At 40.0% G+C, this 22,576-nt stretch overlaps 1 protein-coding gene across 2 annotated transcripts; it reads right to left on the bottom strand.

Moving 5' to 3' along the window:
• Window positions 1-2,276: 2,276 nt before the first annotated feature.
• mindy2 (MINDY lysine 48 deubiquitinase 2) lies at window positions 2,277-21,673 on the bottom strand. Of its 2 annotated transcripts, none has more exons than XM_038701255.1 (9): window positions 20,687-21,673; window positions 20,155-20,212; window positions 17,921-17,985; window positions 11,365-11,523; window positions 10,420-10,522; window positions 8,894-9,036; window positions 7,728-7,901; window positions 6,625-6,825; window positions 2,277-5,556 (listed from the first exon to the last, which is right to left on the bottom strand). In XM_038701255.1, the coding sequence occupies exons 1-9, from the start codon at window positions 21,590-21,592 to the stop codon at window positions 5,371-5,373; spliced, it is 1,995 nt and encodes a 664-aa protein (XP_038557183.1). In that variant the 5' UTR covers window positions 21,593-21,673; the 3' UTR covers window positions 2,277-5,370. The 2 variants fall into 2 exon arrangements, with proteins under 2 accessions (XP_038557183.1, XP_038557182.1); XM_038701254.1 differs by having other exon boundaries at window positions 2,277-5,559.
• Between the last annotated feature and the right edge of the window lie 903 nt (window positions 21,674-22,576).

Raw genomic sequence — 22,576 nt, forward strand, 5'->3', positions numbered from 1 at the left:
GTTACTGAACTTTTGTGGCTCATCTCTGTACTACTTTGCAAATTTCAATCTGGCCTTCCGATTCTTCCTACTGATGAGTGGTTTGCATCTTGTGGTGTGGCCTCTATATTTCTGCTCTCTGAGTCTTCTTCCAACAGTGGATTGTGATACCTTCACCCCTGCACTGTGGAGGTTGTTGCAGATGTCACTTACTGATGTTTTGGGGGTTTTCTTCACAGCTCTCACGATATTTCTGTCATCAACTACTGTTGTTTTCCTTGGCCGCCATATTCGATGTCTGTTGCTCAGTACACCAGTAGTTTCTTTCTTTTTCAGAAAAGGGTGGTAGGTCTTAAGTTGTTAAACACATCTAGATGTGAATACCACAAAATGAGAGCTGAAATTCTAAACACTTGTCTCATACTCATCTATTGATCTAAAACCCAAATGTCTTCAGTGAACAACAAAAATAAAGAAATTTGCCTTACCGTTCCTATACTTTTTGAGGGGACTGTATACTGCCTGGTCTGTTTATTTCATCTGTGGTAATTAAAATTTATAGTCTAATAACTAGTGGGCAAAACAGTACCACTACTTTACGATACAATGCATGACCAATTCATCAAAAACCAAATGACAGTTAATCTAAGGGTCTGGGGCCCTTGGGGAAGTTACCTGCTTTTTCTGGTTGGCAAACCAGTCTCTTCTCCAGAACTGAAAGTAGTGGCAGTTCCCTCTTGGGGAGCCTTCTTTCACACCTGTGGACTGGCTGACATATTTAGGAAAAAACTTACAGATGTTTGACTGGGTTTTAAAATATATATATTTTTAAAGTGCTTTATGATGGTAATTAATGGCCTAAAAGCCCCTTAAGTTGCTGGGAGAATAAATTGGCTATCTCTCAAGTCATTTACAGTTGATCAATAATGCTTATGTTGAATGTTACTGGAAATTCTGCACAGCAATCCCATGAAGAATAAAGTTACAGCCATAACAGATTTTTAGATTTTCTTCAATTCTTTCCTGCAGATTCCATTAGGGTCTGGATTGATTGTGACATATGAGCAACTATCTTCAAGTAACTTTGGTTTTAGAAGAATTCTAAGCTTTGTCTGCAACGTCCATTTGACTTGTTCTGTTTCTATCAAACTATAAAAGAAAAAAAGTCATCAGGCTGCATCCTGATATTGGTTCACATAATGGGAACAGGAATTGGATGCAGTGGATTTAACTACAAAATTTTTGAGTTTATGCTTCATACATTTCTTAGAAGATCAATGTGATCAAACATGGCAGGCTGTCTTCAAAGTAATTGGAGACAACAACAAGCCAAATACTGATCTTAGTCTTTTATTATCCTTGTACTTCTAATCAGGTTGAATGTCCCTCGTCTGTAAGGCATTTTGATATATATATATATATATATCTCACCACATACATTATGTGACTGTAATGTGAAAGGCTACATACATTATTTGGTCATTTATGTAAATAGATGAACATTAAAATCAACACAAATGAGTAACCTCCCATATTCAAACACCTTTCTTTCGCTTATGTTTCACATGAAATATAAATATAATGGGTCATACAGAAATTATATTCTTGGGGAAGTTAATTTCTTTTTACTCTGCCTAACGTTTCAGTCCACACTATACATGCACCACAAAGTAAAATCTGGGAGTTTGATATTGCATTAAAAGAAAACATCTCCCTTTAGATTGTTCAGCAGTCTGGATGTGTGTCTCATACAACAAGAATGAACATTTCCCTCTGCTACATAGATGATAACGCTCAAGCCTTATAAAGTAACCTTTTCCCCCTTGTTCTGTTTGTAAATGTTTGAGCATATTTGAAAAGTTTTGTGGTTAAATGATGGACTCTGGACCTTGCAAAATAACAACCTGAATTAGGGGTGCACATACAAATTGGGTCGAGTACCAGTGTCTACATATTTTCTTCTTCTGTAGAAAAAAAACACTTCTTTTAGACAATTCAAATGGCATCCATCTCTCTATTGTTGTAATTGATATCTTCCTCATCTATGAGCTGTGCGCTGGTACCTTTGTCTGGTGTAGGTGCACCACTAACCTGAATATATCAAATTGCAGCAAGTTCTATTGACGTGGTACTATTTTTTAACATATGTACTTGTTCATTTTAAGCCAAAACATTTAAACAGCCCTTTCATTTACAAATTAATAATATTCAGCTGGCTTAAGCTACTACCAGCTACCTGGTTGAGATCATTCTTTTGGCCATTATTCAGTTTTTAAAAGGTACCCAAAGAACAATCGCACTCTTGCACAATTTATGTTCTGTATAAAATGAGGTATGTTTCTCTTCTGTTAGTGCATATCAATGTAACAGTGCAAAACCAATTACAACCACAATTTGTTCAACAACCACCTTGTCAAAACACAAATTTTTACAGCACTTACCCACCATCACTTTTACAAAGCAGACAAGAAACCACTTTGAGACACTGAACACACAATATCCTTCTTATCAATTCATTTTAGGAACTAGGGTGAAACAAACACATTACAACAAAAATATCAAATTCTGGTAATAATGACAAGGGATAGCAAGCTAATGCACAGTATTAAAACTGAAATAATAATGATAATTAATAATAATAATGTGTGGCATGTTTCACTCCTTGCTCTTTTCACTCATACAAACACCAACCAACATTTTCCATATGAATTCAAACCTGCCCTAAGTGACATTTCATCTTTTTTAAACTTCCACTGGAATGTTTAATCAGCATGTTCACTTGATGGGCTGAGATATAAATGAGATGAAACTCAAAAAAAAAAATGCACAATGTTGCCAAAAAGCCTTCCCTCTGCTTTCTTGCTTTCACCTTATAATAATATGTATTATTAATTAAAGCTGCATGGAGTGGGGGAAAAAACTGCCAAGGAGTCAATGAAGAAAGGTCTACATGATTAAAAATGTTCCTTAACCATGACTATGGAGGTTTTTATTTTTTTATCAGGTAGTCCACGTTACGAGAAGAGCAGCTTGATTCATTGTTGTTTTTTTTAGAGTGAAGTTCAACAATGAGGGTCTTAAAGAATATAGTGTTAAGTCCTTCAAAGTGTCACAACAGTTGTGTGTGTATACATACAGATACTTAAAAGTTGTGACTGAGAACGTGATGACAGGCCGAGGAACTGTGCCAATACATAAAGACACTCGAGGATATGTCCCTTCAGAAAAAAGGCCTGAGAGTATTTCTGAATGTGAAAAAATGCATGGATTGTCTCATTCTGGTAATACACCTGTTTCCTTCCTATAAATTATGTTTAAATGTTCTAAGGCGTTTATACACACACACACACACACACACACACACACACACACACACACACACACACACACACACACACACACACACACACACACACACACACACACACACACACACACACACACACACACACACACACACACACACACACACACACACACACACACTCTATTAGGGCCAAAAGGAGCTCAAACTGCAGCCATTACACGAAGCCCATAAGAACGTGTTTCCAAACAGTAGATAGCCTGCTGCCTCCATGTAATCGTCCTGTCCTGACACTGAATTTGTTCTCACTGAACAAAATAATGGAGACCACTGCACAAGCACTGCAAAAAGCCCTCCTATGACAACTGTCTCCCTCCATCTGTAACAGAAGGCTTGAGTCAAGGCATCCACTTGGAATGTATAGATAGAAAAATTTCTCAGGAGGCAGTCCCATGGTACAATAATGGCACACACCACTAGCTAAATCCATTATAAGAATGCATTAAGTAAATATGTACATCATGTGTTTGCACGCTCAATGCTGCAGTGAAATGCACACAAGTAAAAAGGTGATACCACAGAATTTCAGTATTCATTATGTATATCCTATACCCCCCCCCGACAGCTCAGCTTATTTTCCACAGATAACAGAAGAACATCGTAAATGAAGTCGAAAAGCATGCTGTATATCTTGATGTCACAGATGATGTCTGATGTTGGTCTGGATTGTGGAAAAGAATAGGACATGTTCACAAATATAAAATGAACTTTCCCAGTTTAGAGGAGCAGTGCGTGCAAATAGTGGAATTCTGTGGTATTTCTTTTCAAAAACCTGGCTGCAATGGAACTACATCCAGGACCAAGAACAGAGGTGATCACGATAGTGCCAGCACGCATACTGCATCTCTTCAGGAAGCTGCCAGAAGAGACCGTGAGAAAGAAAAAACAAAACTACCATACACTCTAAACTGGTTGCCATCTAATCAAAACAAGAACATCGGATTCAGACAAAATCCCTCAATTATTCTCAGTTTGACTTTCTCAAACGTAAACGTTTTTGTGAAAAAAAATTACAACATAAAAGACGTTAAACATCCAGAATTTGTAGCTTAACGAATACGGCATAAACGTTTTAGCTATTTCCAAATTGAAACTTGTTACATCAGCGATGCTCAGCAAATGAGACATGCATACCACACGCCATTATACCAACATAGCCCACACGTTCTGTACATACCATAGATGTGAAAACAAACTCACACTCACATTCAAACAGAGCTGAATACAACACAGCCATACTCTGGTAAGGCAAATCTGAACAGGGCAAGCTGTGATGAGTATTGTTGCGTAGCTACAGTATCAGGCAGCTATCTGGCATTAATTAACCCTTAAGTACATAGTGTTTCAGAGGGGAGACAAATAGTGTTACACTGATTTCCAACAGGCAATATTATGAGAAATACCTGTCAGCTTACAAAACAAAAAATAAACCTCTCCCAAAAGCTAGCTCTTACACAGACACATAAATAAAATGTGAGTCTTGGCATCAACTTAACTCAATTGAAACAAAAAAAGTGGGATGTCTAAATATTTTTTGTAAATATTGAAATGTACAAAAAAGGTTATAAGCTGCAAAAAATAAAAATCATTGATTTTGTGGGGGGGTGGGGGGAGGACATGGTGAGAGGGTGACCTTTTGTTCCTTCAGATTATGTCTTTTGCTATAAAACATACCACCCCGAATAAACTTGACCCCACATCACAAATATAGTGCACTGTTCAGCTTGTAACAAAGTTTGGCCGACTCTATGAAAGATAAGGGGTAGTTGTTGTTGTTGTTGTTGTTTTTATGTCCCTTCCTCTGGTGTCCAGGTTCCACTGAGGATAGAGGATAGCAGGCACCAGTGGTTTGGGAAACAGCAAAACCTCCGTTAGTCTTGTCGCGCCTCTCCTCAAACGTCTTCCCTTGTTTGTTGTCAAGTCGGGTCTGCGCGTTGTATGTCCAGTCTCTGGAGAAACAAATGCTGTCCCCTTTCTCACAGATAAGCAAATGCACAAAACACACACACTCACAGACACGCTGTATGTTACAAAATAACACATTTGTCTTTTTCCTTCGATTCTTTCTTGGCTTTGCGCTCCCCGCTGGAGGAGTGTTTTCCCGGGCTGGGGGTGGCTCTGGCTGCTGCCGTCCCAGCGCCGGCCGCTGCTCCACCTGCTCCTGCACCTCCTCTGTCCGCCTCATCTCCCTCGGCAGGCTCCTGCTGGCCCCCCTGCTGCACAAACAGGACCCAACAGCAAAACAGTATAAATTCATAGATATGTGTATATTACAAGCAAAGCTATTTATTGCTCTGAACTGGATAAGCAAAATCTTAATGCCTGGATAAATGGTGGCACATAGTGTGGGATTAGGAAAAAATAGCATATACTAAGACTAAGTGTTTATGAAGAAGTCTGGAAACCATTCAATTATTATTTAAAATACGGTGACATTCTCCTCATAAATATTGTGTCATGTTTGAATGTAAATGTAATAGCATACCTTATAAGATATAATATAACCTTATAAGAGGTGAAAGACAGGGTCTGTTAAGTATTTATATGACTTTATTCTTTTAAATGTTGTCAATGTTGCTGACAATGCTTTTAAAAAAAAAAAAGAGTAAGAAAAGAAAGTGAGTTTTTTTGTTTTGTTTCTTCTTTTTTTTTCAACATTCTTATTTTTATACGCTGTTCAGAAATACATGATGGAAAAAGGCATGCAGAAGAATAAAAAGTAATAGCCCCCATGCTCTTGTCTAGTCTGTGTGTGTGGGAGCGAGGCAGCAAGCTCTGTGTCTGGACCACTCTGGCCAACCAATGAGAAGACAATTGGGAAACCGGTAAAATGTTGGAAAAATTGATTAAAAAGATGCTTAAAAAAAAACAGGACAGAAAAGACAGCTCTATCAGAGAAGCTAACATGACCCAAAAGCTTCTTTAAAAAGGTGCAATGAAACATCAGTTCTGATTATGTAATTTATAATCAACATACTGCGTATTGCACATATCTGCAACAAGGAGGTGTAATCACTGTCCCAAGCAGTTCCAGGGACAATGCCTGTGCCTTGATCTCACAGTGAAGGCTGGCAGCAGTATAAGAAAAAAAGAATGCTAATGTCGCTTTTTCATCCTTAATTTCTTCTTTACAGCTCAAACTCTCTGATACAGACATCCATCTGTTTCTAAAAGGCAATGTCTTCCCTCCATGCTACATTAAATGCCCCAGATTTGTTCAAAGTCCTACTCCCCCTCCCTCTCCCACCTGCTTCTATCTCCCTCGACCCCTCCCTCCCCACCTGTGCCGCCGCTGCTGCTGCTGCTGCTGCAGCTGCCGCCTGCTCCTGCTCTTGCTCCTGGTAGTACTGGGAGGCTCGTCGGTCCTCCTCCTCCTGAAGCTTTTTCGCCAGCTCTAGGTCACTGATGCCCTCGGGGAGTTGCTCCCACTGTAGGTCCTGGCTTTGCTGCTCCTGCTGCAGTGACAACGCCATCAGATAGTCCTGACACACATGAGCATGCACAAAGAGAGAGAAAGACTTGATGATTTGTGAGTAAAGCTGTCATTGTGATGCTTAAGTGTATATATCTAGTGCTACAGCTGAACTTGGTTGTCCCTCAGGCTATACTGCACACAGACCAATCCACACGCAAGCACAGCCGCAATCCACAACCACAGTTCCTGACTTGTTAGCTGAGCCATTTGCGTCTGTCTTCATTAATTTTAATTTCTTCTTTATATCTTTTGTAGTAATTAGTTGTGGCACAGTTAACAAAACAGGTGTTATCCATTGTAATATATTCAGTATTTTCTATTATGTTACATCCTTTGTCACAGCAAATTAAAATTTTTTTCCCAATCTAAGTGAACAGATTTTTCTTGTAGATAAGGAGGGCTGGGCCTGTGTGAGAAGGGAGAATAAAAAGTAATAGCCCCCATGCTCTTGTCTGGTTTGTGTGTGTGGGAGCAAGGTAGACAGTTTATAAGCGAGCGCTGTGTCTGGACCACTCTGGCCAAGAGGACAGATGTGAAACCAGTAAAATTGACGGGATACATAAAGCCATTGATAGGGACCAGTGTGGAGACAATGTGGTACAGCAAAGCATGGATGAGAACGAAGGGGGGGTACCTTTCCAGGTGCTTTTCAGATTTTTTTCAGATCAGGATTATAACACATCTTTTATTGAGGAATTATTTTCATTTTTATAAAGCCTGAGATGGTACATGGTTGACTTTTCTCTAATGTTTCCAGGGATTTGATGTCATGTGTTTGGTTTCTTTTTGACTCTTATGACTTTTGGTGTTCTACTGATTGTGTGAATAGCATGTCATGATTAAGCACATGCTGGTTTTGGAGTGGACAATTGCTGGTTCTGCTAGTCTTGCCTGCATCAGTGCTCAGACCTGGTCTATCTGATCCTGCTGGCCTCGGTACACAGTCTCTGGATCGGAAGGAGGCCGCAACCGGAAGTCAGAATCACAGAAGTTGCCGTCCCCGTCAACGTTGTGCAGACTCTCCCAGACGACCTTCTCCTCTGTCAGGAAACCTTGGTCTGTGACCAGGAGGTACAGCTGGCCCTAGAAAACAACCACACACACATTACATCCACATCTTATCTGTGCTGCAATACAGACCAACATGGCCGCATGTTTTCGACTGTTAGTACACAACCGGTTTATGGTTGTTTAGCATGTGCGACTACTTCCATGTAACAGTCTGCAGCTTAGAACTTCTGTCATAATGTTTTGTCTGAGGGTTGTAGGTGATCCACACAGCTTTGCTTACATTGGCAACTGAGGAGTAGTATGCTTACTTTGAAAGAAAGCAGGCTCCACTTCCCCTCCTGTAGATAACAGGAAAGGTCTTTTGGAGCTGCAGTGATACAGCGAGCCAGCTGTGGGCAGGGGCTGTTAGAGATGGGTTGCAGACGTGTGTGTACTCACTGGGACCTCTTATAGGCACATTAGTGATTAGTCTAAGATTGTACATCTGTCATACAGAAACACCTAGCTTTCATCAGTTTGAAGAACATGTTATGGCAGGTCTGTGAAGTGAACACTTTGGGAAAATACAGAGGAGATTTAGCAGACTAGAGAGAGGAACAGAAGAATTTTGCTAACAGGTAAATGGTAACACTTATACACTGATAACTAGTTCTTAACCTACTGAAAATAATAATTACACTCGTTGCCTATAGCCCACAGAGAAGCATTTAATTAAAGCAAGTTTATTATGTTTACTTCACAGAAAGACATAGGGAAGTCTTTTTAAGATCGCTAAAGGTATTTTTATCTGTCTGAACATTAGCAATGAAACAAAAAAGATATCTACTTTTATGTGGTGAGAAACACCCAATAAAATATTACATACAAATACACAGTGTCCTGTAAAAGTACAAGGCCTCAAGATGCCTGACACTGACTGGATGGACAGTTCATAGCACATCCTGACTTATTTAAGTTTCTGCTATTTCTAAAGTAAGTGCCACACATGATTCTCAATCTGACTCATACAAAAAAATAAAATAAAACAGTGAAGGTGTTGTCACAGCTTTTTTTTTTAAATTTACCTTATATTTGATCATGGTGCTGAAGTGGTTATTCCTGAAAAAGACACAGAGCTCTCCCTCTTGTACGGTGGATGTGAGCTCACATAAGCCGTGGTATGTCAGCTGGGTGGCTGTGCTGCTCAGAAACTGCTCTGCCACGATGCCTAGGTCGAGAGAAGGGTGGAGGAAGTAACATACAGGAAAACAAAGAGAAGAGAGACTGAATTTGTGATTGATCAGTCAAAGAAGAAACATGGGCCCATCATAAGTACTTACTTGAACTTTTTATTGAGTCTTTGTTTATGCTTTTAGCCTATGCATTTTCTAGAAAATACAGACAGATTTTAAATTGAGTGATTTTATGTCCATGTTGCTGATGATGCTTTTATTTCGATAAACTTCAGCTGTCACTTAATAATCAGTTATTTAGTTCAGTAAGGCTCAGGCATAGCTGGAATTTGTTACTGAATTCTTTTTGATTTACAAATATTTTAATCAGTAGACCACAGACCACTGGATGAGTCATCTGCACTACAATCAACAACCAAGCTTGTCCTTACTCATTCATGAACATAGGTCACTCTTTGGAAAGCATGTTGGAAACCCTGCTGTAGCAGCTATTTGAACCTTCTGCCTCTGTACTGCTGGAACTGGCTGAAGTTACTTTAGTGAACTCAATATAGGCTGAGAGGCAGATGGTGAGAGACATCTGTAAGACAGAGCAGCATTCAATTTGGAGCAAACAGCCACAAACTCAGTGTGATACTCAAACAGCCCGAGAGGCAGTCGAGCCTAGAAGGAGCCTCGACTTTTAGAGAAAATGCAGCTAACTATTGACTACTTCCTGTTAAAACACAGTAAAGCATGACAACAAAACTGAAGAGATGTTTAGATTTCTCAGAGTTAAAACAGTCCATTTAAAGTGGTTACAAATTCATCTCTTCAAGCAGTGATGGGCAGCATCAGCATCAAACCACTTAAATCCACAAGGAACTTGTATGCTACAAATGCAGAAATACAAGAGGAGTGAACCTCCCGTATCAATATCATCATTGACTGAGGGCTTGATGTGTTGACTTGGCAGCAGCCCAATAGACAATTACTCAGGAAGCTCAGTGTTGAATGAGCAAATATTTTTAGTGGAGATATTACTGACAGCTGGTAAGAAAACTGAGCTGTGTGGAAGTAGGTCATTTGATGAGTAGCCACATGTATGTCCTGGTTTTATTTGAGCTCGGCCTGTGGTTTTGTGCAGAATGTGTTGTGCACTTGACAGTCATGTAAACACATTGCATGTAATGAATTGACCCCAAAACCCAGAAGTGAAGAAGCCTCTCGGATGAGAGGCGAAACGTCTTTCGAGTATCGTCAATCCAGTACAGTTGCCCTTGATTTTAACCTTCCTTGGATGTAATGAATATGCCACTGAATTATTGTTGCACTTGTGCCGAAACAAAGAAGATGGTGGTATGTACAAAGAGATGAGGATGAGACAGGAGGGGAGTCAAGGCAGGTCAGAAAGTAGCGAGTGAAGGGAAAACACTCACCTTCTCCTGCCAGTTCGCTGTTGTCGGACTGTTTGCAGGATATTATCTTCTCTACCAGCTGGTTGTAGCTGCAGTTGCCTACTGCCTTGACAATGTCATGCATCTGCAAACAAAGATAAAAACTGTGGGAAAGAACATTCACCAAGCTTTGCTACTGTTTTACTAAGAGGCACAGTAGATTTATAATTTATAACACAGGGTTCACACTGGAACTACTATCGCTGTGTAAACTTGATTCCTTTTTGGCACTGTACTCTGGTACATTTACGCATTAATTACCGTTATTTGGGGTGGTGTGAATGCTGTCATTTAAACACCTAAAAAGGAGGTGGTCTGCTTCCAAGAGAACTCTGGAGCGGTTAGTTTGTGGTGGGAACGCAAACTGGACCAAGCACAGGACTGTGTAGTCATAGTTGTTATTAGTATGAATATTAAGGCAGTTAAGTAAGCATTATGTAAATTCTGTTTTACATAACCTACTATATCCAGCACATATGGTATAAGATGGCAGGTTTTCGTCCTGTTTCTATATGTCCGTTTCAAACAAAAGACACATGAGGTTAAGCTTCAATCATGACTAATAATGCTCATAACCATCTATTTATTCCTGAGCTCTAGAGAAGATAAATGCACCATAAGGTGCAACAAAGCTTAGTAAAGCTCACATACCAGAATAAACTGTGTTCATATATTGCTGATGATGAAGGATAACAAACTTTTCTAAGAAAGAGTTTCCTGTCATGATAAGTTAATACAAAACAGACAAAAAACTAGATGGCAACAGTGAACTGAACTACAGGTGTGAAAGCAAACCCAGACAAATGGCAAGAACTAGCAGGTAGAATATCTTAACATTTGTAGTGAATGACAGAGCAGGAACAGTAAGACACGTTGGGTTTCAGGAAGGCATAGAGAAACAGCATTGATGAGTCAGGTCCATCTCACCTGGGGGTCAACCAGCCATCCATGGTAGAGAGGGATGTCCAGCAGATCAAACACAATGCATTCTGGGGTGTACTCGAAGACGCGCACCCCTGTGAACTTCACGTTCACATCCAGACCTGTCTGCAGCTTGTGCAGCACTGCCATGGCATCACTCATGTTCTGGGAAACAAGGAGAACAATGGGTCCGATTTAAAAAAAAAAGAGACTTATTTGCATGTGTATTGTAAACATTATACAGAACCAAAAGCTGTGTCCAATCCAGCTGTTTTCATGCACTGTAAGCGGTCGTTATCGGTTCCATTCTTCCTGGTTGTCTACACACAGTCAGCACAGCTCGAGCTCTCAGGGATTGATTTTTCTATGTTAACGAGAAACCATTAGCTGCCATTTATTCTTATACAATGCAAAAAAACTGCACAAACTCACGTCTTCAATTGGTTTTGTCAAATATGCCTGCTTTATAGTTACATCACTGTGACAAAGTTGAGTGTTTCATATTTACTGCACTTATTGGGTTCTGCTCTGTGTATTGTCAATCAAGCTACAACCACAGGAAGAGATGGAAGTCTCTGCCAGGAAACCATTTCATATTAAATGTCTGTGGAAGCTCTCAGGCCCGTCATTGTGAGACATGATATTTCCCTTTAATAATACTACCAAGGGGTGGACAAAATATGAGGAACACTTGACAATATAATGCAGTCCAATAGGCCTGCAATTAACACTACCTTTGTTTGATTTTCTTGCCTTTACTTTTGATAGTGAACAGTTGAGACATGACAAAAAATGAGGGGTGAGGAAGAGGAAAGATGACATGCAACACAATGGTCATTAATTAAGGCTTCAGCTGCAAAATAACACAAATATCCCATGAACACCCAGCTCTTTCTGTAAATGTGCAGTCATGTCTGAATGTAGCCGACCACTAACTTAAAAATCACCCATGTCTGAATGACAAAATCATCACTTTAACAGATAGATGAAGTTAGCATTGTATTCAGTGCATGAAAAGGGCTCATAAAACACAACAGGACTCAAACAGGGAACGTTTTCACTACATGGTCAGCAACCTAAACCCTCGAGCCCACTAGACCCTAAAATGTTCAAATTTTCAGTACAGTCATGTCAGACTGATAATTCGATTCTGTGGCCATTTTAAGGATCTAGCCTGTTAACTTAGATTGTATTATATTGTAAGTTGTTCCACAGAAATCAGTGTCCATTATATATTCTCACGGCTCACTCATTAAGTTATAGAATTATTCCATATTGTAACAAACCAGTACAGAGTTCACTTACACCTCTAGTGAAGGCCATCATTATTTAATGAGGTCAGTGGACCTTCCCAACAGAACAATTATTAATTCACATAAAATGAGTAACACATTTTGTTCACTTTTTTTTGGTAAGTTGAAATGAGTCACTACAGTAGAAGGTACCAAGAGGAAAACACAAAAATCTTGATAAAGCAAAGGCCATCAGAATCTATAGCATTGCCGCATCATGCTATGTACTGGATAGTGGACATTTAAATGTAGGCAAAAATCAAGTTTCCACCAGGGAAGTAACGCCACACAAAACAAAGTCTGAAGGCATAAAGATACATTTACTGAGTAAAAACCTAGAACCCCTTCAAACCCAGAACACAAAGCAGCAGCCTGGTCAAAATAGTCTTCAAATAATTTTCTGTTTCTCAATGGACACGTTTGTAAATATGTTTTAATGTTATGACATGTTTCATCGAAAGAAAACTGTAGAACTGTAGAAAGCCATAGAAAACTGTGTGCTTGCTTTGTTAATGTTACTCAGACACTGAGTAGTATTGCTTCACCTTGCCTCACTCCTCTTTTGCCTTCAGCAGTCCGTAAGAATTCTTTCTAGATCTGTGCAGCCAATTCCATAACACCTCTTTTCCATCTCACCGGTGTTTGTGTGTTTCACACAAGGGAATGCACAGTGGCAGATGCTGACTGTTGCAATTGTGATTTCTCTAAAACATAATACAACTAACGGCATCAGTTGTACCAAAGGCTGGGTGATTACAAGATTCATTAAAATAAATCAACCACTAGGTTCCTGTAGGTTTTAACTGGATTGCTTTTAATTGGATTAGTCTTCTCTTCTTCATGTGGCCCAAAAAGAAACGAGTAAAATACCATTCCATGCTGCTTTTTGCTCTTTACACTGATAAGAAAGGTATCAGAGGTAGTAAAATCAGATCCAGGCAAAATTCAGCTGGACATTAATTGTAAAGTTGGTGGTTTGATCTTTTTCTGTCCACATGTTTCCAATGTGTGTGGTGTATGAGACTGATTGTATTGGTCAAATGTGAAAATGACATAAAAAATATTTTTTAGTTTATATGTAACATATGTAATAAATATCAGCACACTTTGCTTTCTCACAATTTTAAAGAAATAGAGTGCTTTTGCACTTTGCTTAGCAAATTTATTTATTCTGTTATTAATGTGCTTGCATACATGTTGCTGGATGCATTGTTCTAAAAGTCAAACGGTTTGAAGAGGAAAAGGTTATAAAGGCTGGCATAAACATAAATATGAAGAAAGATGAGAATGAACTGTCTCCACTATGACTAGCATTCATCCTTTAATACATATATACACATACATCACATCATGTATGCCATATGTCAAATGAATTCACCCACACACCTGCGAACCAAAACAGACAAATTTTTGCATTCAGCCTCAGACCAAATGTTTCCCAGCTGGCTCTAAACCTCTGCTGCCATTTCACTCTGAGATCAAGATAAGCCTTGCAGCTGAGCCCTATATCTCTATTACGGGTGATTTCCATTTAATTTGAACTCTTTCACGGTAGAGATACAAGAAAAATTACAGAGAGCAAAGCCAATTATTTTACACATACCAGAACAATAAACCTGAGTGTACAAACAGCAGTTCTACTTTGCAGGGCTGGATGATAATTTGATTTCACTGTTCATCAACTTTCAGCGGTATCATATTAAAGTGTTGTAACCATATCGTTTCATCATTTTAATTCTGCTGTCCAAAATAAGAATTCCAAGCATAATGTAAATAAAACCTCACAGAATGACACACACAACACTTCAGTTAGGTTACTTCATAAGTGGAATACCTTCAAATATTCTGAATTTCATTATTTTTTCATGATATTCATTTCCACCACAGTATATGCAGCTCGCTTTGACACACTAATGGCTGCAAATGTCACACAATCAGTTGTTAGATTTTTAACAGTGTGGTGTGCCGACTCTATTTTTAAGTTTACAGTAGAGATTCTGTATGCCCCATGAGTGCTGAGCTACTCCAGCTTCGCGGGAGCAGGCGCAGAGAGCTGAGGTGAAAAGCCTTCAGCTGGCCCATCAGAGCATGTGGATTAGGACGCTTATGAGCAGCAGTGATGGCAGGATTATCAGGGCTGGGTAATGGACCACATCGCTTCACTTTAGGGCAGACGGCTCAAACAGCAGATGAGCGCTTGAAGAGATGATTAGCACTGCATCACTCACATTCATCTGTGTTTGTGTTCGGTGCATTTCCACCGTGTTACATTAGCACAATACTCTGCTGAGACTTTTCCATATTTTTACTTTGACTCCTCAACTGTCTATTAAGAGAAGCTCACTCTGCTTCTCTCGCTATTGACTTTTACCATAAATTTTACCTAAAAACAAAATCTTAAGTAGATGTAATTAACTGGCAGTTAACAGAATATCTGGCATTATAAGGCCAAGATGAGGGATTTGGTTCTCGCAAAGCTTTTATTTCTTAACAGAGTCCCAATTTATAATGCATGTGTAGCAATTAAAACATGCAGCAGAGAACTCAAACTACAATAAAGTTTTACTCCATGGGCAATTACATAACACAAAGTTGCTTCGCCTCTGAATACTGGAGAATGAGCCGTTATCCCCTATGTTGCATTTTGAGTTTAAAAAATATTGAAACCAGATCTATGAACCCTAAAAAACAACATATTAATCATTGGAGGACAATAGTAATATATTAAATAATACCATGACCCATCAGTGGGAGCAGTGTCTCATAATGTAGATCATATCTTTTATGAACCCTGGCACACAGTAGCAGCTGCTGATACCTTATGTTTCTAGTGTTTGTCAGCCCCCATTTACATACATAAGTGCACCAAACACCTCTCAATATAATGTAATCCAGCAACACCGCTAACTACAGATGAACCCACGCCTTTCTGAACGTGAAGCTTCATACAGATTTTAATTTTTTTTTTGCATTGCAACTATTGTAATGAATTAGATGTACATGACGTGCACCTAACAAGCTGATAACCCTGTGTAAAGCTTAATCTCTGATCTTATAATTACATGGAACCCGCTTGAATTAAAGCTGTGACTTTAAGTGACTTTCTAACACGGTGATAGTCTCTCCAGTTATGAGCTTTTATGATTGTAACTTTTTTTAAAAACACTTCTTTGTCTTTCTTTGACGTCACCATCAGCAATTTCTCATCATGTTTTCGTCTCTCTCAGTTGATATCTCTGCTTAGTCACTGAGAAATAGATTTACAGTGAGAGGGCCTTTCATTTGATTACCAGGGTGTCTACCTAACAGATATGGATGAAACATGTGCATTCATTCATCATCAAACAGGCTAGGGTTATGGTGCTTTTCGAAACCCACGTTGGGATTTTATCTGCTTTGCTTAGAGCAAAAGAAAGGTTTAAGAAACATTTTTGAACAATGGCCATCACTGTGAATGACACCAAATTAAAAGAAAAGAGGCTTCTTGAACATGACAACTCATTTCCTCCAGTGGCTGAACAGTCATCATGGATGAATTGTCTCGTAAGAGTGCTGTTGAGCGGAGTCTGCTGTGACAAAAGCAGAGCAAAGCTATACCCTCACTTCCACAGCTCCTCTGAGTAAATATTTAACAATACCTAAAGAGCAGCCATGCAACTGCTATTTTAATCCTTATACACTCCTGTGACAGATGATGTCTTTTAAGCTGAATTTATAAATAGAACCACTTCTGTTGTGAACTCATGCAGCTCTTTTCAAAGTCAAGGTGGCTACCGTTGTATTTTATAGCAACTTAATAAGCAATGAAAACACATCTCTCCACGATATAAAGAAGGGGACACCTTTTGTTTGACATGCACATAAACACTTTTCCGACTTGCTCTCTTTTAGATCCCAGCTTCCAGCATTGCGGAGCCCTGCCCACTGTAGTCTTCATATACTGTGTCAACCACAACACACATGAGGACATGAGGACACCCACATGCAAAAGAGCTCCCATGGCAGTGTCTAGGATTAGACTGCCATAATAACTATGCAACACAAACTCTAACCACTCCCTTACTTTAACTGTGCATACTGAGGACACCACTGATTTATTTAAGAGGTTGTATTTCAGCTCAACTTAAATTTAGAAAGACCGTTGCAGTTGAGTTTCTATGAGGAAGCTCCACATAATTCCTTCTCCTCTCAGAATGAGGGACAAGTGTGGCTTCAAATCATTCACAGATGTGCTGGTGCTCTGCCACGCAAGAGCAGGAGAGGCAGGGCCTCTACCGCACCGTAGGCAGGCAGTGGAGATGGGAGGAAGCAGGGGAGCTTGAGCTCCATCTCCAAGTGCCTCTCCTAGTGAGACACACACACACACACAGTCTCAGTAATAGCCGGGAGCTGAACCCAGCCATGCGTCTCTAAGCATTCACAGTCATGTGAAACAACATAATCTGACACTCTTGACCCCTGTTGTTCCCTGGGCCTTGCAAGACACATCTTATGTAACCTATACAGCAGAGGGAAAAAAAGCTAAGCTGCAGTCTTTTTTATGTGGTTTGCAATCAACTCGATGCTTATTTCCATATTACGGAATGTCTGCTGACTTTATCTACTAGCTCAATGCAAATGTGCAAACCTACTGTAAGCACCAGATATACTTATTGTATGTGTGCCACATAAGAGCAGTGTGCACACTACTTTGTATTAGAGTTGCAATGATATGAGATTTTCACGGTACGATAATCGTCTCAGAAAGTATCATGCTTTCACTGTATCATTTTATACAGTATTACACAATTATTATTATTATTTCAGTTACAATGACCCTTAAAGGAATAAAAATTGAAGGGTTTTCAGAATTTCCCAAAATTGTATGTATAAATAAATGTATAATACTAATACAGTAGCATACAATACTATAGACAAGCAAATGTACATGGTATAAAAACGGTCAATTTTCATACCACAGTACACCGTGAAACCAGTACACCGTCGCATACCTACTTTGTATGCTGTGGCAAAAGTATATCAATAATGGCGATGAGAACAGTGTAAATATTTTGAGTGTGTCAATGAGACAAAGTGAGCTCGTCTTAAACTCGCGCAATTATGATTTCGACAGAGAGGAGAGGGAGAAGAGAGACAACGAGTGAGTTCATCCCAAAAGCCCTGCGCTCCTCAGGTACCATGAACAGTCAGCAGCTTTCCAATGCACACACATAAGCAAAAACACATGTCTGTGTAATAATAATATTCCACAGTGGTTAGGCAGGCCTTACCTGCTCATAGTTTAGCCGCTGAGCTTCTGATATCTCTTTAGGCTTGGTTTCCAGAATGTAGTCTCCTGCAGAGTGACAGAAGGAGAGATGTATTATATTGTATTGACAGAGAAACAATCACTACCTCGATTGACACTGATTATCACAATGGCTCAATGGCTTAAGCGTTTGTATAGAAGGTGACAGATGTTTCGAGATGTTTCAAATAGCCATTGGGGCTGGCTGTTTCCCAAGAAAAGGCTGGATCAGTCAAGACAAAATCCAGACTTTACACTACATTAGGGGTTAGGTGGTTATTTTTCAAGGCACGCCAAACACACATCTGATGGCGACACCTCAAGCCACAAGTTTGTTTTGTTGTGGTTTGTTTAGCTTTTCTTGTTGTGAAAAGTACATTGCTTATACAAGTCTCTAGTTCTGTATGTTTTTAGAAACAAGTATTTCACATGAATAGAATAGCAAAGGAAGTTATGCAAATATATTCTTGTTATTGGTGGTAAAAATTGTTGCAGTCTACGCCTTGCTTTTAAAACTCTTGTGTAAGTATTTTTCAAAATGCTTCATAGAGAATCATTAATTTATTAGGAACTGGCAAGAGTATCACGCCGCACTGTCAACACATACTTTTCCTGAGAGTTACTCAGAGGAATGCCATCGACCTCTTGTCATCAGCAGTTACATTAAATAAAAACAGCTACACATGCAAAAAAAAAAAAAAAAACCACACTTTCATATGCATTTTGCTCAAGCGAATAGAATGAATGGAGTGTATCCAGGAAAAAAAAAACTTTTAATGTTTTTTTTTAAGATTATAACTGTAATGACTAACCTATTCCATGCAAGGAGAAATGACTGTCCAATTCTGAACTAGCTCATCTATGCATAAAATACAGTTAATATTATCATGTGGTCAAAGTTTTGTTTGATTCTCTTAATTAGCACGCATATGTACGCTTTATGAACAAAGCTAAACTCAAGTGATGCACCAGTCAGGCTCATAGACTTTTGTGCTTTTGGACTCAACAACAGAGGAGCTGGTGGTTGCAGTTTTAAAAACTCTTCTGACTTGATTTCTATGCTGTCACAGTACATTTTTTTCCAGCAGCAGGCCAGCCAGTGAGCGGTTTTACTACAGTATGTCTACGACAGGGAAAACCCCTCACTGCTCTGTACTCCAGACAGTGAACTATGGACTCACTCATCCCTGGCCCTCCCTTTATATCTGTCTCTGTCTGTCTCTATGGGGCTGGATCACTCTCACACTACACCACATACTGCTGAGTAACGATCACCACCCACTTTAAAACACCACATCTGAACTTCACCTCCCATCGCCACCCTTGTTGTTGGTGTGTGTACTACGACAAACAGCGCTGAGTTCAGAGGTTATTCAGCAGTCATACAACATTATACAAGATTAACTTTGTGTGCTGTAATTACACACAAGCACAACGTGAAGTCATCCTCCCCAATACCACACAAATGGGCACTTTTGGAGAAAAGAAAATGCACATAGTGATGATACGGAGAATTTCCTTCATTATTTAACTGTCCTTTAAAGAGACGAGAGCATCGTTTGAGCTACAGAAGCCGACAGACACAAACAAGTTTAACGCTCACAAGTAAGGGGGGAAAGTCTTCCATAAAGGTATTCACATATAATGCTGTGATGTGGATTACGTGAGACTACTCATGCATGCGGATACTGATAGAGCGGAGACTAGACACTAGAGAGTACAGGCTCTACTTCTGAAGGCCCCTTGCTGTAATCAGACACTCTACTTTGATAGTGTAGAGTCATTTTAGTTATGAAGGGCAGGAGACAGCCAGAGTGAATAGATAGCTCCTGTTTCCATTGCTCATGGGGGATTTCCCTGTTCTGGTCTCTTCCCCTGTTGACTCTGGAATATATATCTGACCTTAAGAATGTAACCACTCATTTGAGAGAACTTGAAACACAAGGATGTTTACTAGGCTGTTGAATCCCAGTGCCAGTAGGTTTACGGGCTAGTTTGTTAGTGTGGACTCACGGGACAACACTTACTCAAGTTGGTATGACTCTGTAAAAGCCGTAAAACTATTGTTATCGTAGTAAGATATTTTATGAATGTTTTATCTTCTGCAAGTTACAAAACGGGTTAATATTGCCAAGCAGAAGAGGGGCAGATTCAGTATGGTAACATAATATGTGGCATTGCTCTTGTGTAACAGGTTTAATAGCTACCAACACTCACCAAGGTACTCCATCAGCTGCTCAGCAGTTATAATTTCCATCATAGGGGGCATCTTAACCTGCAAAACAGACACATGCACACCCATTGTTTATTTATTAATTACCCATTTATCACACAAAGCACTGCATCACAAGTTAACCAGACACAGGACATAACTATTTACTAAAGGGACCCATATGCTACAGTTTGTAAAACCCTTTACAGCCCCTGTCAGCATTCAACATGAACTGACATGTAGAAATAAACACATATCTAATGCTACAATTGAGAAATCATACATGAACATGTCTTGACAGAAATGTATTTTATAACAGGAAATGCTGAGGGAGAGAGGCACCACTAGGTCTTAGTGACAGGTCTGGTGTTAGATGTTAACCATTAGCAACTCTAAATGTTATGTAATGACATAAAAGAACTGCTGATGGAGCTCAGCGCATCCTTATAAAACATGCCTAACGTTATTTGTATGGAGTTATCGATTCCTACGTAGAATCGATTTCCTGCTGATCTATGCTCATCGCAGGGATTTTACCTTCCATGCAAGCAGAAGGACATTCATAATTGCCAATAATGGACAGGGGCCGTTCTCGTTCTGAGTGATGATCGGCGTGTTCTCCTCCCTCCACTTGATCCACTTAATGTGGTATATGGACTGGCCGGCGACCCGGTCCTTAGCGCACGCAGTCTTTGTCCCATCAGCCCCGTACTCGTTTTGAAGGGCCAGGGCCAGTCCTCTGTCCTCCAGTCCATCACTGTTGAGGTCGGAGCTGGGGCAGGAGTTGAGGTTGGAGAAGGACTCGAGTGAATCTATGCTTCGGGACTCTCCAGCGAGGCTGGGATCGGGGTCACTCCCACTCGGCAATCCCTCCGATAAGGTGTGATCACCGGACAGCGCCAACTTGACGTTTACCGTGATTGCATTGTCCGGACACAGTTGAGTCGGTTTTGCAAGTTTTGTCGGTTCACTTTCTCCACGAGCCGTAAACTCAGCCCGCGCATCTGTGCTCTCCTTAGCGGGAGGTGAGCACGGCCCGTCGGGTTTGTTGTTTACTAACTTTGAGGCACCACCCTCGCTATCTTCTGCAGCCAGCGCCGATTCATGCCCCATCCCGTTACTGATCTGATCCCCGGACCCCGACCCACTCGCCTCGGTGTCCTTCTTCTTAACCTCCTGCACGGGGAGGACTTCGATCACTTCGGTCACGTCAGACTTCCCAGCAGTGGAAATGACATTAACGGCGCACGGAGCACCAACATTTGTGGTGCTGTTAGTACAACCAATGTTAACCAAAGTACTGAGAGAAGCCTCACTATTCTTGCATTTCTCGGCTGTTCCTTTCACTCCGCCGACAGCCGTAACATCGCTCATCTCCTCCGCGATCGTGGCACACAAAGAGCTCCCGTCAGTGTCTCGATGCAGGGTTGCATTTTTCTCCATTTCGATGTACAGACTGTCGACAGATTTTAGCTAAATTGCAGCAGCAGCTTCGGTCCCAAAGACGCCATGACAACTCTGCGAGTGACGTCATCAGAGTGAAGCGCTTTCAGGCCGAGCAAGGGGGCGGTAGAAAACCACCGGCCAGGCAGTGTTGCGTTTAGGTGGGCTCGTATTTTTTATGGTCTAAAGTTTATCACTCCTTCACGTGTTTTAATCCGACGGTGGCCATTTAATTTATTCATGGACACCACACTGTCTTTTATTTATATAGCACATTTAAAAACAACAGGTGTTGACCCAAAGTGCTTTCCAAGTACACAATATACACAAATACAAGTATATGTGAATAAAAGGAATAAGGAGTAAGCCTACGAGGTTAAAAACAAAATCAAAGTAGTAAAATTAGAAACTAAAAGAAAATGAATAATAATTAATTAAGAAGAGAGGGCTTGACATAAACCACAAAGTGAAATCAGAATGAACTAAAAGCCAGAGGAATAAAAGGTAGATTAGATTTAAAATTCTCAATGGTGTGACCAGACTAAGGCGTGAGTGGGGTACTGAGAGGAGTTGTGAGGATGACCTAAGCGACCTAGGAGCAGAATATGGAATCAGCATCACTAATCAGTAATGTATTGTGGAGCTAATCCATTGAGGGCTTCAAAATTGCAAAAGTACGGTTCAGGCTGTTTTTTGTCTTTTAAGCATAATAATCGCCTACGTTCTCAGGAAAGTGGCAAAATATAAAACTCAGGAAACTCATGTTGTTTATTCTTATGCGCTATGAGTCCTTTTAAAAACTCAACATACATACACCCCAGACTATAATTATATACAAACTACAAATAGGCGTGATAAGAGTGACTGTATAGCATACACGCTATCAAAATCAGAAAAGCTTCATTGCCAAGTAGTTTTTACACATGAGGAATTTGTTTTGGAGATAAGGTGCTACATGTAGACAAACATACAGTTGACATGAAT

This window comes from Micropterus salmoides, unplaced genomic scaffold (genome assembly GCF_014851395.1).
Source record: "Micropterus salmoides isolate LMB-PRFRI ecotype aquatic unplaced genomic scaffold, ASM1485139v1 Ms_hic_scaffold_6, whole genome shotgun sequence".
NCBI classification, from domain to species: domain Eukaryota; kingdom Metazoa; phylum Chordata; class Actinopteri; order Centrarchiformes; family Centrarchidae; genus Micropterus; species Micropterus salmoides.

What these genes read in the sequence shown, in the direction of transcription:
- mindy2 (XM_038701254.1), bottom strand. Translation starts at nt 21,592, where the DNA reads ATGGAGAAAAATGCAACCCTGCATCGAGACACTGACGGGAGCTCTTTG. An exon ending in AGCGGCTAAACTATGAGCAG is followed by an intron (nt 11,524 to 17,920) that starts GTAAGGCCTGCC and finishes CTTGTTTCCCAG; the next exon opens with AACATGAGTGATGCCATGGC. An exon ending in GCACCATGATCAAATATAAG is followed by an intron (nt 7,902 to 8,893) that starts GTAAATTTAAAA and finishes GTTGTTTTCTAG; the next exon opens with GGCCAGCTGTACCTCCTGGT.